Genomic DNA, 19,408 nt, shown 5'->3' on the forward strand with positions numbered 1-19,408 from the left:
CAGGCAATGGAGAAAAGGAAAGTAAGACAATGGAAAGAGACTGGACCATGGACACAAACAAAGTCAGGCTGCTGTGGTGGGGGTCCCAGAAAAACAGATTCGGCCCATGACATCTTACAGAACTTTTTTTTTTTTTTTTAATCTAAGATCCTGCATGGCCAAATATTGGTTCAAAAAGGGTCATTAACATTACATCACAACTAAAGACACAAGAAAAGACCACCTGTCACCTTAAAGCTAGGAATGAGATACTAGACAGGCAACTGGAGCCATGGCTTTCTCATCTGTTCACTACACCCAAAAATAGGCCCCTTTCCTTAACATCCTGACATTTCATTTGCTCAAATCAAATAGCTGGTATAGACAGATGAAAAAGTTAGTATAAACTATTTCTCTTTATCTTACTTCACAGTGTCACTCCTCCAGATCGCTTTATTTTAAATGGAGAATTTTTGGTTACAATCTCTTCCATGAATAAAGACATAAATGAATATGTTCTTTTTTTGCTTATCAGAATCTCTAGGGTTATGGTCCAGAAATCTTCATTTGAACTAGCTCCTTGGTGATTCTTATGCATACCAAAGTTTGAGAACTACAGCTTTATAGCAATGATTTCAAAAGTAAGGGGTATGTACCCTAGGCAGTGTACTGAAATGGGAAATAATATCTAGATATAGATATAGATATATGTATATAATATATACATAGTATAAAATGTGTGTGTATATATGTATATAATGTGTATTAGAACATTTTATATAGACATTTAATCCCATCCTTCTACATTTCTGTTTTTATATATGTAAATGTGGTTTTGTAACATATATATTGCCTATAATTTGTATTCAAATATCATTCACATATATTAGAAATGCATGCTCAATTTTCTATCAATGGTGTGAGTGAGAAAAATTTTAGAGACAATTGCTCTTAAGCAGTAACACGCTTTTCTTTCAGCTTTCTGTCTGCACACTATGTAGGCTGCAACACTCTCCAGGGCACAGGACTGGGGGCTGCCACCTGCAAAGTGCTTGGATACTGGAAAAACAGCCTCTTCTACAAATTCCCATCTATTGTAACATCCTGATTCTATTAGTTACTGGTTCTATTCAGAAGTTGGGCTCTATAATAGATAACGGAACAATAATTATTTCATACTTCTGAAAAGACATAGATCTATCATTTCACATTTTTCAATTCCAAGACTAGGAATTCTTAATTGGATGTATTAAATTTTTCTCTAAATGAAAATACAGATATATAATACTCGAAAGTATATCCAAAAAACAGAAGAAAATGAAAGCTTCTCTCCTTCAAAATTGTCCATACTGTTGAATCTGAAGGGCTAAAAATGCACTTTAAGTTTACCAAGTTAAAAAATATCAATTAACTTTTTTACTCTACCTTTGAACTTACCAATTACATGTTTCTGTAAAACGAGATCAATGATACGCAGACAGATGTTCTCTAACTGCTGAGTAACCTAAAGACAAATTTAAACATTTAGTTTAAAATCCATCGTGATAACTGGGGTGCCTGGGTGGCTCAGCTGGTTGACCATCCGACTTCCGGTCAGGTCATGATCTCACAGTTTTTGAGTTCGAGCCCCACATCAAGCTCACTGCTGTCGGCACACAGCCCGCTTAGGATCCTCTGCCCCCTGTGTTTGTCCCTCCCCAACTTGTGCTCTCTCAAAAATAAATAAACATTAAAATAAATAAAAATAAAATAAAAGATAAAATAAAATCCACCATGGTAACTCTTACTCTATAAATACTAACCCAGTAAAAACATCAACAAAACTTTTTTGGAGGGATAAGTTGACAATTCTAAATTTCAAGTGAAAAAAATAACCAAGAAATTCTGAAAAGCAGACGAATGATGGAAGTGAGAGTTAAATCCATAATAAAATTATAAATTAAATTAGTTCCTAACCTCATATTTTACAATAAAGTAAGTTCCTAGTGAATGAAAGATTTCAACGTGAAAACTTAGGCCATAGAAATACGAGAAGAAATGAAAAGAAGTTGTGTATAATCCTGAAGATGGAAAATGGCTCAAAGGCCAAAAATCAGAAACAAATATATTGAGCCATTTGATTTCAAAAATTAAAAATATCTGCATAGTGTAGGGAAAAGTCAAAGATGAATGAAAAATTGAGGGAAATATTTTCAAATGGTACCACAAATATCAAATTGGCTCCCGTGAAATCAAGTCAAGAGGAAAAAAAGGCAAAGGTCATAAAAAAGAAATACAAACAGACTTTAAGCTTATAACAAGATATTAACTCTCATACATGAGAAGGGTACAAATTCTAAGCCCAAGATTACCATTTTTCACCTAACAAACTGGCAATGATCAAAAAGTATTAGCTGGGAAGAGAGGCACTGCTGTACATTGATTTGGGGAGTGTAATGTGGCCAAGTTAGCAATTATCTCTCAAGATCCTTTGACCCAGCAAGTCCACTTCAAGGAATCTGTCCTCCAGACATATTATTACCTGTGCAAATGACATGTAACAGGCCATTCACTGCAGCAATGTTTGTGATTAGTAACAACCAAAGGTCCGTTTAGGAAGGGACAGTTAAATGATATTCATTAATGAGGGACTGGTTGAATAAACTGACACATAAAGAAAGATTATGCAACTACTAAAAATACTAACTTTAGTGGCTAATAATTATGGAAGGATCACCAAGACATAATTCAAAAATGGCAGATAAAAACTGTATACTATCATTTTCATAAAAGAAAAAAATACACACTCATTTTTTTTTACTTAGATGTTATAAGAGAAAATATCTCTGGAAGGGTACAAAAACCTAGGAGAGGAACTACCTCCTCCACAGAGGAGAATGACATCTGGGGAGCTGGAGTGAGAAGGTGAAATTTCACTGAATACCTTTTCATGTCTTTTGAATTTTTCAACACAGGTTGTACTAAATATTTTTTAAATAAGCAAAAATTAAACTCCATCATGGGTTACATTGTCCATCTAAGTATCCTATTTCAACTTTTGAGCATATTCTTTGAATATTCAGCTTTAAAGTACTGTGTTAAAGTTCAAATGATCCAAAATCTCCAGTTTGAAAATTTGTCAATATATTTAAATCATTAAAGAAAACTGCATATACGTAAACATCTGGCTTAGATTTCTAATTTTGTTCTGCATATATTCAGTGTGCATGTATTCATACACATGTGATTTTTCCTTTTAAGGAAAGATTTTTCTCAAAGTTTGCTTTTAATAAGCCAAAGTTCAAAATCCCAAGACAGGCAGTCAGGAGACCAAGATTCTACTCCTTGTTTTGCCTCTAATTATCTATGACCTTCGTAAAGCCACTCACTGAAGGCTTCACATTTTTTTCATAGGTAAGGAAGCTGGATTGGATTAGTGCTTCTCAATTTTAAACCATGCCTCCTTTGATAATCACAGTAAGTTCACATGCTCCTTTATCTGAAATGCAAAATTAATATCAAGAGTAAAAATATTAAAACAAAAAGGTAAAGTACTGTTTTGTTTTCAAACTAATCCTGCTGCTCATTTTACTACTGCCCATCTTCGACACACACATATGTTAGAAAACTGGATTAGGAGATTTCTAAGGTCTCCAAATTTAAAAATACGAGTTCTGCATATAAGGCAAAAGAATTATCCTTCAGTATGCTTGTTGTAATTTGGAACATCTCACTGTTCCTGAATGGCCCATACAGTTTTAACAAGAATACAAAAATAAAATAATGAATATGGGAATAAAAATTCACATTAAGCCTTTTTAGGTGAAGGAGGCCTGCCCAAGAGAAGAATATCGAACTGTTTTTAAGAATCCAGTAATTTTCCACTGGTGTGTGATAAACACAGGATAAATCAACAGCCACGGGGTTTAACAATGCTATTTAAAGAACCACCACCTGCTTCCTAAGTCCCACTGTATGAAACAGGAGCTGCCGCCATTGCTGAGCAAGTCAGCCTGAGCTCACAGAAGGAACCAACTCAAATCTGAAAGGCGATGTAATACTTGGGGAGGAGGGTGGCAGGTTTCAGGTGGAGATAAATGGATATATTATCAGAATAATCTGACTGCAAACCCAAAACTCTATGGCCATGAGCAAGACTCCTGATACTACATAAACTTGTTTTCCACTTCTGCAAAAGGACACTACCATTTACCAGCTCCAGTGATCTCATGGTGACACTAGTAAAATCCTATCAGTGAACAGAGGGGAAAGCACCTAATAACTATCTGCACAAATTCTTCTCCCAATATGGTTCTGGAATTCAGTTTAAGAAAGATGATGTTTTAAGTTCTTCTTCCCTTCCATTCTCATGTTTGTTACATTTGAATTTTGTTCCACTACTTAATATCTGCCACTGTGATTGAATGGCTATCACTCTCTACAAGAAGGACTAGACTGTGGGTTCCAAAAGGCAGAGTTCGGGGCGCCTGGGTGGCTCAGTCGGTTAAGCGGCCGACTTCAGCTCAGGTCACGATCTCGCGGTCCGTGAGTTCGAGCCCCGCGTCGGGCTCTGGGCTGACAGCTCAGAGCCTGGAGGCTGTTTCGGGTTCTGTGTCTCCCTCTCTCTCTGCCCCTCCCCTGTTCATGCTCTGTCTCTCTCTGTCTCAAAAATAAATAAACGTTAAAAAAAAAATTTTTTTTCAAAAGGCAGAGTTCATGTCTTATTCAATTTGATATTCCCCAAAAATCTAGCCTGGAACACAGATGTGATGAACTAAACTCAGTTTAATAATACAGAAATGTCCTATATACCTTACAACAACATGTAATATTTCCCCCCTCAATCATTTTAATATGGCCTTTGAAAATTTGAAGGTAATTTTTAAAATCTAACAACATATATAATAGCAATTTTAACGTTGATTTATTTTGAGAGAGAGAGATAGAGAGCAGAGAAGGCACAGAGAGAGAGAGGGAGACAGAGAATCCCAAGCAGGCTCTGCAGCTGTCAGCACAGTTGACATGGGGCTCGAAATCATGAACCATGGATCATGACCTGAGCCAAAACCAAGAGTCAGACACTTAATCAACTGAGCCACCCAGATGCCCCTAAATAGCAACTTTAAAGTCATGCCCATTGATCATATAAATTTCAGTTAATGGTACTATAATGACATAATAAAACACAAATTCCACCTCTTTATGATCTTCTACAACTGTCAAGATAGTATCAATAGTATGTAAAATTCCCATCGCCATTACTGTTTTGTCTTCGATTTCTTCATATTCATCACTTTGAAGGACTTTGCCAAATATCTCAGCCTATGAACATAACATAAACATATTCAACAATTAGTAATGTTACACCTACCCCTCGTTGTTGTAAGTTAATAAAAGGGCAGTGGTACTCATCTAGACGTCAGCATTGCTCAAACATAAGTTACACACTTTACCAAGTAAATCAATGATAGACTATCATGTTTTAAGTACAGTCAATTTTTCCTTATCTAGTCACTAGAGTGGAATATACATTAGTTATAACAATTAGCTATTATTTAACATCTGGTTGTCATTAAACAAATAAACCCAAAGTCTAAGAAAACTGAAATCTAGCAATAGTCAAGTGAAAAATTTGATAGAAGGTAGAAGACAAAGTTAAGAAATCACCTAGAAAATGAAACAAAAAAGACAGATAGACATGGAAGATGAGGAAAAAAAGGTAAGAAAATTAAAGACTCGGTCCTGATCCAATATTCCTTATCAGAACTATAGAATAGAAAAAAAAAAAAAAATGGTAGGGAGAAATTAATCAAATAAGTAATGCAAAAATTGCCCAAAACTGAAGGAAATGAGTTTCCAGATTCAAAACCCACAAAATGAAAATTTAAAAAGCTCACAAATTACATCATTGTAAAATCTCAGAATATTACAGATGAAATGATCCCAATGTTATTAGATTTAAGTCTAATTAAATATAGAAATTAACAACTGTCAGAATTACTAGAGCAAACATTTTTATATTAACATTTCAATTACATATAAAACTGAACTCCAAATTTTGGAATTCAATTTACTTAGATCAGTCAAGGCTTTTATTTTTATTATTCAAGGCTGAATTTATTTTCAAACTAACATAAAACTTTGCCCATTCTTACCAAATGTTGGGTCATATCAACAGCAATTGAAGCTACTTCTTGACTATATTCACATATCATCTTCTGGATAACATTAGTAACATCATCATTTTCTGTCTCTCTAACAATGTGCAACAGCTCCTGCATGATAGGCCTTACGTGTGGCTTCATATATTCCTTAGCTAATGCAATAAAACAAACAAAATGAGTAAAAAAATTAGGTATTCAAAATTGGTGATAGGAATTAACTTGGTCACAAGGTTAAGTGACACAGGGTAATAGGCTCTTGACAGATACTTGCTTTATGGTATAAGATACAAAGCTGTACCAGGGCACCTGGGTGGTTCAGTCAGTTAAGCGTCTGACTCTTAGTTTCGGCTCAGGTCATGATCTCACAGTTTGTGAGTTCAAGTCCCGCATCAGGCTTTGCACTGAAGCACAGAGCCTGCTTGGGATTCTTTGTCTCCCTCTCTCTCTGTCCCTCCCCACAGCACATTCTCTGTTTCTCTCAAAATAAAAAAAATTTTTTTAAAGCTATACCAAAATAATCTTCACTAACACATCCACTTCCCCTTAATTAAAGGTAATCAATCCTACAGAGGAAAGAACGGTCCTGCCCAAAATGCCAAGACCCTTCATTGAGAAATTCTAATTATACAAACGTTCTATCATCAGGATGACTTACAGAACATGTATATATCAAGATATAAGTATAAAAAATCATGTACATAAAAACTATGCTGAATACTTCCTCCCACATGTCCTTGTACAATATTCAGTCTTCCCACTGAAACACTGTTGAACAGAAGTAAATTAGATTCACGTACTTCATAAAACTGAATTTACTTCCCAAGGTTTACTTGAACTTTGAACAGAATATTCTTCTGAACAAACAAACGAGTTATCTGTGTTATCACTCACCAGAAATTCCACTTGCTACTTTCCGAACTAGTAGAATCAGAGTCCTAGAGCTGAAAGGTCTCTTGAGGCCATTTAGTTCAATCCCCTGAATTTAAATATATGGAAAGCTAACCCTTGACAGATGTTATGCCTCTACACAGGCTTACACAGCAACCTAGTAGCACAATCAAAATTAGACACCAGGTCTCCTGATTCCCAGCCTACCCCAGCGGCCAATAACTATCAACTTATTTCCTAATCCAAAATTTTTCTGGAGACCAGTCAATAGGAACTCCTGAAAAGGGCAAGGATAAACTGCTATAAAATTCTGAGGGAACAAAAGCTCAGAAATCTAAACCTTGCACCTGAAGACTCAGAGAAATCATCCTTATTAGGATAAGAAGAAAGGATTTCAAAAAATAAAATAACATAAACCCTTTAAAAGGTATTTTTGGCTTTACCTTGTGTCTGGTTAGAAATTAATGACTGAAGAGCAAGGGCAGCTTCAACTTTGACAGGCATCTCCTTATCTTCAATCAGGCTCTTCTTTGCCAGTTCGACTGCATTTCTCAGATTGAGCTCATTATGAAACTTCAAAGAACTAAACGCATGAAGTACCCAACAGGACTATAAGAAGAAATTAAGTAGGAAACTGTTAGGATTGTGGCATTCTATAATAAAGTCATGCACATAAGAACTTCTTAGTAAAATATCATTAACTCTACCAAGTACTGTTTGTTTTTGGAGGGTAGCATATTACCCATAGTTTTTAACTTCTGGACTTCCCACTCTTTTTATTTAAAAAGGCAGTTGTTACTTCTAAATTATCTATACGCAATTTTTCACAGGGAAAAGAAAATGGGCCTAACTGAAGCGTCTCTGAAAAAAGAAATCCTGTTTATGCTTAATAAATATTATGAGTCATAACTAATGTGTTATTTATATGTAAGAGCTACTACAAACCAACATTTAACTTTCATTTGCTGGCCTTCCCAGCAAACAAATGAAATATTATTTTCCCTTACTCATGTAGGGACTTAGCAAACTTTTTTGCTCATATAAAGTATGAAGAATTTTAAATCTTATATAGATTACCAAACTTTAAACTATTAGACCACAGAATCATATTATTACTTTAATTCTCCATGTACATAAGACACAATTAACGGTAATTTGTTTTACTGCTAAAAGACTTTTAGCAAGAGAATTACAATTCACACAGCCTGTCAAAGGTTACAGCCTACCTATAAAAACATTTGTATGCCCTCCATACCTCTAATCTACATGTGCCCAAATACTTCTCCAGGGAATGTTGCCATCTGTTTATAAAAAGGCTTTAGTGTGTAAGACATTGTTAACGTATGTTCTTTATAGCAAGACATTTTTTGTGTTGATGTAATTATAAAGATAAACACTAGGCTCTCGAATTAAAGTTCTATTTTTATTTCTCCATAAAAGATATTGATTCTAGAAGTCATATACACTTAGAACACAAATAAGTTTATGTGAATTATTATCTTCTCCATTTTTCTAAGGCATATCGACCTAATATACTATCTGTACTAATTAAGGTTTTAGCCAAACTAGAATTTCAGGTTGTTTTGGACACTGAAAATTAATCAGTTTACAAATTTACATTGTACTATTGCTATAACATTATCCCTCTCACTCCATGTTTTATGAATGCAGCAAGTGGGGCTAGAGTGAAAATCTAAAGCAGCTGGAATTAAAATCCATAAATCCTTTATTTATTAGTTTGTTCTTTATTCAGCTTATGTGACCATAAGGGACAGTCTGACTGACTTCATTTTGTTCCGATACATGGTAAAAGGTCAATTTATCCAAAAACATTTAGTTCAAAAAATATCTTACAAATGAGCATTTTTTAAAGTTTATTTTTCTTAAAAAAAAAAAGAAAAGTTTATTTTTCTTAATAATCCCTATACCCATCGTGAAGCTCGATCTCACAACCCCAAGATCAAGAATCATATGCTCCTTTAACTAAGCCAGCCAGGTGCCCCACAAATGAACATTTTAAGAAACACAATGGAAATATGGAAAACTTACTCTAGCTCGAAGATATCCCAGGTTAGACAATAATAGTGGAAATACATGATTCTGTAGCAACAACTCCATTTGGTCCTTGAATAAACTCTTCTGTTAGGAGATAGATATGAAGTTTTAACTTATCAATGCCTTTTTCATATATAAAAATCACAACCAAATAAAGTGTTTATTATGACTTACGCTTAGTATACTTCTATGTGTAATTTTATAAAATTATTTGACCTACATATTGTATGTTTTAAAACAAGAAATAGTACCTTACAAAATAATTTGATACTGATTGACTTTTGCAGCAATAACACTAAAGTCATATTGCATCCTTTTTTAATTTAGCAACAGTTTCATGCTGAAAAACTGACAAAGTAAAATTTTTGTTTTAATCAAAGAAACGGGTGACAGAGAAAAGGATGTTTACAGTCAAATCAATTATGCAGAAGCAGTCACAAGTTTTAAATTATTCATAACTGTCATATCCTCTCATTTGCCTATGCTCAAGTAAATTATATTTTGAGTAGTTGAACCTTCAATAAAATATCAGCAAGGGAACCAATCACATGCAGGGCTCCATCTTTCTTCCTAGGGTCAAAGTTCGGGTCTGTCAGGATTTGATAACAGAATGCCATCATTTTTGGTAACACCTACAGAAACAGAAGAATCTGTTTTAGTCTACGTGAGCTTTCACTGCCCAACTGCTATAGTATTAAATAGGATGTACAAATTTTCAAAACTAAAGCCATCTTACTGTGTTTTATCAAGCAATTATAATTAAGAAAACAACCCTTTTCCCTTACTAGGACAGAAAAATATTCCTAAAGTGATAGGTTATAATGAATAATATAATTTGTCAAATACTAGGGGTATAACAGAGTGTCAAATCCACACAGTGCACCTCTCAATCTTGGATTTAAAAAGAATTACTGCATACCTCTTTTCTTTTCTTTGCAGCAGTATATAAGAGAGTCTGGGCTGCTGTGGTGGGAGAAGCATAATCTTCAAAAATATCTAAGATTTTAAAAGGTTAAACCACATTAGTAAAAATACAATTACTTATTATAGATTTTAAACCTGACTGACCACTATTCCAAAACAAAAAAATAAAACAGTCCACATATGACACTGGTTTATAGCATAAAAAAGTTAAAGGTGTACCGGTGCTCCCATGCACAATTATTTATCAAACTCTGTAGGCTGTCCTTTTAAACAAGCATATTAAAGAGAATAATACATGGCTGGCATATCTGTTTCACAGGAAAAGTGCTTTCTATCAAAAAACAACAACAATTTATTTAGTGCTTACTATGTGCCAGCACTGTTCTAGGCTCTGGGGACACAACGATCAAACAGGGCCCTCACAGAGCTCACATGGTGGAAAAAAAAGAAACCAATTATACACATATACACACATACACACATAATAAGTCAGGCTCAGAACAAATATACAACAGGATAAGGAGAAAGAGAATGATGGAGTATGGAGAGTGAGGGAAATGGGGTGTCAGGGAAACCATCTTTAATTCTGTTAGGGGAACACTTAAGCAGAAATTGAATGAATGAGGGAGAAAACTCTACATGGAATTCTAAAGAGAAAGCTCTCCAAGCCAAGGAACCACAAGTGTAAAAGCCTTGATGGACTGCTAGGCCAGCGCTCAGCTCTGTCAACAGGTAGATTTAGCAGGTATTCAATGGGCATTTATTGAATACACACCTATTTAAAACACACTGTTTAATGTCAAGAAAAATTTCACAAATTTCAGAATAGGTAGTTATAGATAAAAATCTGAAAACTTGAAAAGTATCTTATATGCCCATATTTCAATATATAAAAAAAAAAAATCTAAGTCTTTGCCAAAATATAAAATACAAATGTAATAATACTAATAACTATCACTTATTGAGTGCCAGGCACTATACTAATGAGATTACCTACTGTACCAGGCACTTACTTCTTTGGTAGGCACTATGCTAAGATTTTACAACCATCTAACATTCTACTCTAAGCAGTTAAATAAGTTAATAAACTATTATCCTGCTTAATCTTCCCAACACTATTAGCACTGCTGATTTTATAGCTGAAAACACTGCATCTCAGAGAGGGTAAGTAACTTGCCCACAATCACACAATAAGTGGCCAAGTGGGGCACCTGGGTGGCTCAGTCGGTTAAGCGTCTGACTTTGGCTCAGGTCATGATCTCACAGCTCATGAGTTCCAGCCCGGCATCCGGCTCTGTGCTGACAGCTCGGAGCCTGGTGCCTGCTTCAGATTCTGTGTCTCCCTCTCTCTCTGCCCCTCCCCTGCTCATGCTCTGTCTCCTTCTCTCAAAAATAAACATTAAAAAAAATTTTTAATAAAATTTAGAAATAAGTGACCAAGCCAGCGTCACACCCATAATGTCATAACATCAGGAACCTGTGAGCTCTCATAGTTTTTACCAAATCTAAAAACATTATTAGTATCAGTCAATGCATTTAGGTAAGAATAATTTGTTCATGTAAATAACTATAAATGACAAAAATGTAAAAAGAAAATTACACGATTCTATAATTATTCTTTCCTATAGTTATCCAAAAGTAAAATATATGTATCCAAAATATATGCATCCAATATATCCAAAAGTAAAAAAATAGTAGGCACTATGTTCTAGTACACAAAAGATTATTTTTCAAAAAATACTTCAGTTAGTCTTGAATTGTCCATATTATTTTAATCAATAAAATGTAAATTCTATCAATCAACACTCACAGCTCTTAAGTATTATATTTCTAAAAACTGAGATACTATCTCATTCAACATGAAAAGTGAAATAATGATAGCTTCCTGAACACTAAGCAAATACTCTGCACATTAGAAAAACACACAGGTATTAAAGAAAAACTAAACACTAAAAGAATATCTTGAAGAAGACAGAAGAAAGATAGGCTAATCACTCTTTTCCAGAAAACAAAAGCGTTAGGAAGGAGAAATAAATCATGCATATGTGAAATGACTTTCAAAAGGAAATGGTAGAATGGAGGGATAAAGCAGATGGTAAATACTGTTTCTCATTCATTTGCTTTTCCCATACTTTGTCTCCAAGACAAGAGGCATTCCCTCACTCAATAGACCAAACAATACTAAGTACAAAGCACTGTAAAAATAATATAACCCAATAATTTAGCATCTATACCAGCAGACTGAACTGAAGTAGCCAGAGACACCTGGCCCAACAAGGGAAAAGCACCGTGTTGTCACTATCTTCATCATGACTTGGGCAGGGCTAATTTTATCAATTATTTATTTCAACATTTACTGAAGGTAGACTAGAGCCAAATACTAGTAGAGGAATGGAGAGGTGTAGGAGGGATGGAGAATGCAACATAAAGCAAATAAACAAGATAAAGTCCCTGCCCTCAAAATGGCTCTAAGCTGCAGGAGAAACAGGTATTCAAACAACATTTTGCTATGTTAAGTGACAGTATTCCATGAAGCGACTCATTTAAACCAGGGTAAAAGGGAATGAACTCAGGCAACCTACACAACTCAATAACTGCCAGAAAAATCCAAGCAAAAAGAACCTCCAGAGAACGGGACCACACAGTGGTAATCTCACTCTCTTCTGGAATACTTAGCCACTAAGATAAAGAAGCATACTAAATTGGAATGCTCCTAAAATATGCAGAAATCCAAACGATCCAGACTAAGAACAACCCAACCTACAAATGGGTATTCCCAAAGGTAGAGATAGGGATGGTCCCTCCAGATCAGCATCAAAACAGAAAACGTTGTAGCTGGCTCCATGACTGCTTCGGCACCCCTAAGAGGGGTGAACAAAACAGCTTTCCATCTTCTACACTCAAAGGCCTCAAGTCCACTGGCTCAAGAGAACATCAAACTCTTCAGAGTTTCTCATGTAAAGCAGAACTTTGGGAATTTAATACAGCAATAAAATCTGCTTAAAAATATAAATTAAGTTATATTACTCTACATATCAAGGGACTAATGTAATGAGGAATAAAATCATCTCGATTACCAAATTTCATTCTTATATATTCATATGGATCTTCTTGCCACAGTTCTTCATCCTCATCTTTATAACACATCACAGAAAAAATCACATCTTCAGAGATATTCTAAGAAGAGAAAAAACAAAACAACAAATGGCTATAGGCTATTCAAATTTGGGGAATATTAATAATGTATTTACTGATAGCCTTTCTGATGTTCGTTTTCCAAACTGTTAATCTTTGTGTTCAGCCTGTGTTGGCTGAGGGGAAAGCAGGAAAGCAAGAGCCTGCGGGTGTGGGGCAGACAGAATTAAACTTAAGATTGTTTTTAAACAACTGATTAAAATATAAAGAGATGAATGGAAACGCTATTCTTGGAAGCAAAAGCAGGGATAATAAAGTTTTACTAACAGATCAATATTAAACACACCTTAATTCTTTAAGGAAGAGAGATAATTATCAAGCCAAGATTATATTTATTATTGTATTTCTTATTGTGAACATTCTTACATTTCCATTTTGGTCCTACATGTCAACGTGCCAGCAATATTAAAATTTCTTTTCCTCTTCCACTTTCAAAAACCTAATTTCCTACTCTAGAAATGCAGGTTTCAGTCAGAAAAAAAATCACATCTGCTGCTAATGCTCTACTAAGCCCATTTAACAATTATACATGTAGAAATAGGATCATCTCTTCTCACTTATTCCAAATTAAATTCTGGGAGAAAAAAATTCAACCAAGAGACTGGACTTTTCTTATTCCTATACAATGGCTATGTAAAAATAAGGCCAAAGGCATCAAGTAAAGAAAAAAAAATCCATTCTTACTTTATAAGAACATAGTATATAAAATGAAATCAGTACCATTATTAACTGCAAAGAAATTATCACTATTTGATCAATAGGATTAGACAAATATTATTAAGAGGTCTACAGAAAACAAAAGATATTATATTTATAAAACCAGTAATAAAGTAATACTAAGCAAATTCCATCCTGGACACCAAAGGCAAAGTAAAGAAATGTGTTTTCCTTTTTAGGAACTATCATAGAGATTACAGAATTTAAGAATTCACAGTTTGAGAAAAAAAAAATTCAGTTCCTAACATCCCTGAATTACCTAAAATTATCTACATACATATAAGAATTTATTCATTAATGGCTCATAATTTTTGATTCTCATTTGTTCTTTAATGAGGCTGAATTCTATCTTTAAGTAAACAATTGATATAAAAACAGAAAACTATAACTTCTGCTACAGAACTTAAGCCAAAAAGAAAAATAAAAACCTCATTAGCTTCTATCTACAAAAGAAAATGATCATGCTTCAGGCTTCATCTACTGCAAAATAATACTACCTTAGTACAGCCCTGGTGACTCTTTTCAAAATGCTATTGCATACAATACCACATGTGATCCTAGTGACCTTTAGATGAGAGGGATAGAGGGGCGCCTGGGTGGCTCAGTCAGTTGAGCGTCTGACTTTGGCTCAGGTCATGATTTCATGGTTCGTGAGGTCGAGCCCCGCGATGGGCTCTGTGCTGACAGCTCAGAGCCTGGAGCCTGCTTCAGATTCTATGTCTCCCTCTCTCTCTCTCTCTGCCCCTCCTCCACTCATGCTGTCTCTCTTTCAAAAATAAATAAAAACATTAAAAAAAAGAAGATAAGAAGGATAGAAAAACACTAGCCAACTGAACAGAGGAGAAATTGAGGCCACATGAGACTCCAAGAAAGACCAAATGAATCCAGGTCTTACAACTCTATTAAACTTGAAAGCTTCACTCTTCTCAAATACTTAAATTTCCAAGCCCTTCCTACCAAATATAAGACTGCACACATTTGAAATTAATAGAAATAAAAATATGTTAAATATGACATACAGGATTAGTGTCTAGAAAACCTAACTTAACCAGAGAATAATTTTGGAGAGCTATTCCCTGACACTGACCTGTATGTGTGGCTTCATCTGCTTCCAGGTGACAGAATGAACAATCCCTTGATTGAGATAGTTGAATGCTTGCTGAAGAACACGGGGGGCTACATACTCTTTCTGTCTATATTGGTCTAAAATTTTTAGTAGTACCTACAGGTAAATGGGAAAGAAAGTATAGGAGAACATAAATAATTTTAAGGTTAAAGGGAGGGGCATTTTAGGCATGACATAAAACCCAGAATCCACAAAAATACAAATAAACTGATTTTTAGAGAAACCAATATTTTGTGAGAAAACATGTGGGCAGTTTTAATTAGATGGATCCAAGTTATACTGAACTGAAGGACGTCTCACTGGGATTTCCAGCCTTTTGTCCTACTTCTAACCTGTGGAACAACGCAGAACAAGTCACAAGTCTATGCTCTATTCCATGTAACTAAGCTCTTCAAATAAGCTAAGACTCCGGTTAAGAGAAATAATAACAGACTTCACAAAATGAACACTGAAAACATCTATACAGCAAGAGATACCATTAACAGATTTTAATTATTTGATAAAGCTGCATTTCAAATTGGAAGAGAAATAATAAGTTATCCAGAAAACAGTATCAGGACAACTGATTAGCCCCAAGAAAAAAAAATAAATTGGCTCCCTAACTAAACTCCATCCCAAAATTAATTCCAGATGGGGAACTATTTCAACAACAAAAATGAAAGCATAGAATGCCTAGAAGAAAATATCGAAGAATTTTATTTTATAATCCCACACCACAGAAAGTCTTTGTAAATATAACACAAAACTGAAAAGTTTTTTTTTTTTTTTTTAAATTGTTTCTAAGGAAGGAACCATGCCCAAAGTGGCTTATGACTATCCCAAGGACCTGCCCATCAGAGATAGCACTACGACAAAATCCAAATCTTCCAATTCCTGGTCCCAGAGCACTTCAGGATAGCAAGCTTAAACCTAAACTGCTAAATAAATAAAGAGAGTTCTCTCAAAACATGTACAGAATTGATGAACTCAGAACATAAATTCAGCTCAAGTTATGTAAAATTAGGTTTATAAGCATTGTAAGAAGTCCCACCATCGCCTAGATGCCCTTTCTGCAATGCAGGCCAAAAGGGGATGCTATGGAACATGGGTCTTCCTAGACAGTTTGGCTCACCCAAAGAAACAACAGCAAAGGAGACAACAGTTTTTAATAAGAAAGTAATTTTTAAATGCTAGGAATATATATCTTAAATAACCAACGTACAAATAGTTTATGACATGGATGCAATGCCATCAAATCTGAATGTGTATGTACATACAAAACATACACACGTTTACATGACACTGGAAAAACTCAGCCGAACACACTTCAAGAAGGCATCAACTTCAAGATGGTTAATGAGTTTAACTGCAGTGGAAATAATAGAAGACAGAACTGCCTGGCTTCCTGATTATCCTAGTTTCCATACTGAACGGCTGAACAGATAATTTTATTCATTATTCACTAATATTCCCTACAGACTGTCTTGTGGGCCAACAAAATAATTTGTGAGAAAATTACAGCCATAGCTTTCCTGAATTGTTGCAAGGTACTTTTTAGAAATGATAATCTATAAAATGATAGTAGACAAAACGATCATCTATAAAAGGAAGTACTCCATCTATGATGACAGGTTTGAGGCAGTTAGCTTGATATCACTGACAATAAAGAAGACTAATATGCATAGATTTATAAAAATCTAGAAACACCCTCTATATCATTAAAGCCTTTTACTATGTCTGATTAATCTTTGCTTCCTCACTGTAGTCCTGAAACAGCCAGTGCTTGAATAGTTATTAAATTTTATTTGTTGAAATATAAACAAAAATGTGATTCAAATGGCAATACAGATCAACCAATCTTCATGCCCAAATGTCCTGTGTACGTTTTAAATATTAATATCAACTTGGATTATTTCTCAAGAACTCCTAATTTGCACTGTAGAGAATGGTTCCTCAACTTCCACAAAAATGTGTAAGTTCTCAACCAAAGATCTTAATTTCTGAGCTCAAGCTCTCTTGAAATGAATCAATTCATTACATAAATCTTCTGATATAAAAGTTTAGAACAAAGAGGGGAGATCAAACGAACAGAGAATAAGAAACCCATAAGAGGTCCAAGAGTTAATAGAAGAACCCAATCTAAGCACTGGTCACTGTGACATCAGTATCAATAAACTTAAAAGCTTTGAATCTAGCATCTAGGAGTTTGGAAGGACACTTCTTATGCAAGCTGCCCTAGGACGTTTGGTTCTAAAACTGACTGCACTATATTAGATTCCCAGATCTGCCATTTTATCCCCTATAAATATATAATGTGTTAATATGTTCATAATCTACTTTTAAATGAATAGAAATGACAACTATTTTCAGGAGTAACTGTCCTTCTATTTAAAAAGCATACGTTTATTACCTGCTGAATTCCCACTGCATAGGTTTTCAAAAAGAATTCAGAAAATTCAAAGTATTCTTTTGTGACATTTCCTGGGCTTCCATATCTTAAAACACAAAGAGAAAATGTTTAAATGCTGTAAAATTTTAAAACAAGAGCATGCTTAGTGGTTTAAATACCATCCCTTGGTGAAAGATCTATGCTATGTGGGCAGAAAACTAACACTTGCCCCTTTTCCACAAGCCCCAAGATGAAATCATAATAAGCTTGTACTTAGATTCTGGGCCATACTTAAAATTTCAGACAGAAGCTTCCACCTACTTAACCAAAAGTTCCTAAAGGGCAAATATTACAAATAAAAATATTAGATATGACTCTTTTTTCTTTTTCAAAAAATGCATCAATAATTAAATTTCACTAACTTTCTTATGGAACTAAGTAGCCATGCACCTTCTTGTACAATTCCTAGGTATTTCCAATGAACTAAAAAATGTCATGCCCATTCTTTTTTTTACAGAAGAACAGAAAGACCAGAGAAGACTGTCCACATCATTATAATCTCAAAGCCAATAATCACAGTCAGGCCTACCTTAAAACAAACAAAGGGTGACTTCTTTTTGCCCACTGTGGCTTTAAAGACTAACAGTGAGGGGCACCTGGGTGACTCAGTTGGTTAAGCATCTGACTTTGGCTCAGGTCATGATCTCATGGTTCTTGAGTTTCAGCCCTGAGTCGGGCTCTGTGCTGACAGCTTGGAGCCTGGAGCCTGCTTCAGATTCTGTATCCTGCCCTCTCTTTGCCCCTCCCCCTACTCGCTCGCTCACTCTCTCGCTCTCTCAAAAATAAAAAACAAGGCTTACAGTGATATACTGTGAAGCATCAAGGGACCTATCGAGCTTTATTATATTCAGTACTGAGGTACTGACCATAAGATCACAAATCTAGTAAACAGAATTACCGTTCAAAGAGACGAGCTACAATATGTAGTGCCCATTTCTTACACTTCCACCAGACTAGTTCTGGTCTATCATCCTCATCAATCTGCAGAGTCTCCTAAGGGGACAAAAACACCCAGATTAAATTCCTGCATGGTAAAGGGGTTTATGTAAATAACAAAAGCAAAATAAATCTTATTATAAATTAATATTATAGTGAGTTTAAGTTGCCATACAAATGCAAATTCTTACTTACGGATTGCTAGGTAGGAATTAAATAAGCAAAGCAAATTTCAACTAACTAATGCTATTGTTCACATTTATCTCCTACCTTCAAAAGGCCCAAATGAATGTAAAACAAAATACACAACACCATGTCCCTTGAGGAAACTCTGGGATGACAGAAAGGTTTTATATCTTGATCTGGGAAACAGTGATGCAGGGAAATGTTTGTCAAAATTCACTGATCTTTTACCTAAGTTTTGTATATTTTGTATATAAATTAAACCTCAATATAATCTGTCCCAAGATATGGATAAAAGAAAGAATATTGCATATTTGAAGACAAGCTTACATTTAAAAATGTGTAATTTATTTTGACTAGTTATTAGGTTGACTAGTGAAATACAGCATCACTGTTATTACAGATAAAAATGATACACTGTCAATGTTAAAAAAAAAAAAAAAAGAACTAAAAGAAAAAAAAGGCGGGGGGGGGGGGTGGTGCCTGGGTGGCTCAGTTGGTTAAGCAGCTGACTTCGGCTCAGGTCATGATCTCAACAGTTCCGGGGTTCGAGCCCCGCATCCGGCTCTGTGCTGACAGCTCAGAGCCTGGAGGCTGCTTCAGATTCTGTGTCTCCCTCTCTCTCTGCCCCTCCCGAGCTCATGTTCACTCTCTGCCTCTCAAAAATAAATAAATGTTGGGGCGCCTGGGTGGCTCAGTCGGTTAAGTGGCCGACTTCGGCTCAGGTCATGATCTCACGGTCCGTGAGTTCGAGCCCCGCGTCGGGCTCTGTGTTGACAGCTCAGAGCCTGGAGCCTGTTTCAGATTCTGTGTCTCCCTCTCTCTGACCCTCCC

General features: G+C 35.2%; 1 protein-coding gene across 1 annotated transcript in view; it reads right to left on the bottom strand.

Moving 5' to 3' along the window:
* IPO8 (importin 8) overlaps window positions 1–19,408 on the bottom strand; it is an 81,857-nt gene that overhangs the window by 41,151 nt on the left and 21,298 nt on the right. The window contains exons 7-17 of the mRNA XM_042992040.1: window positions 18,354–18,448; window positions 17,417–17,501; window positions 14,989–15,123; window positions 13,067–13,166; window positions 9,985–10,061; window positions 9,581–9,697; window positions 9,060–9,149; window positions 7,454–7,619; window positions 6,114–6,274; window positions 5,155–5,280; window positions 1,417–1,483 (exon numbers count right to left, since the gene is read on the bottom strand). Coding sequence (XP_042847974.1) covers window positions 1,417–1,483; window positions 5,155–5,280; window positions 6,114–6,274; window positions 7,454–7,619; window positions 9,060–9,149; window positions 9,581–9,697; window positions 9,985–10,061; window positions 13,067–13,166; window positions 14,989–15,123; window positions 17,417–17,501; window positions 18,354–18,448 — 1,219 coding nt within the window. The remainder of the gene's footprint in view (window positions 1–1,416; window positions 1,484–5,154; window positions 5,281–6,113; window positions 6,275–7,453; window positions 7,620–9,059; window positions 9,150–9,580; window positions 9,698–9,984; window positions 10,062–13,066; window positions 13,167–14,988; window positions 15,124–17,416; window positions 17,502–18,353; window positions 18,449–19,408) is intronic.

This window comes from Panthera tigris, chromosome B4 (genome assembly GCF_018350195.1).
Source record: "Panthera tigris isolate Pti1 chromosome B4, P.tigris_Pti1_mat1.1, whole genome shotgun sequence".
Lineage (NCBI taxonomy): Eukaryota > Metazoa > Chordata > Mammalia > Carnivora > Felidae > Panthera > Panthera tigris.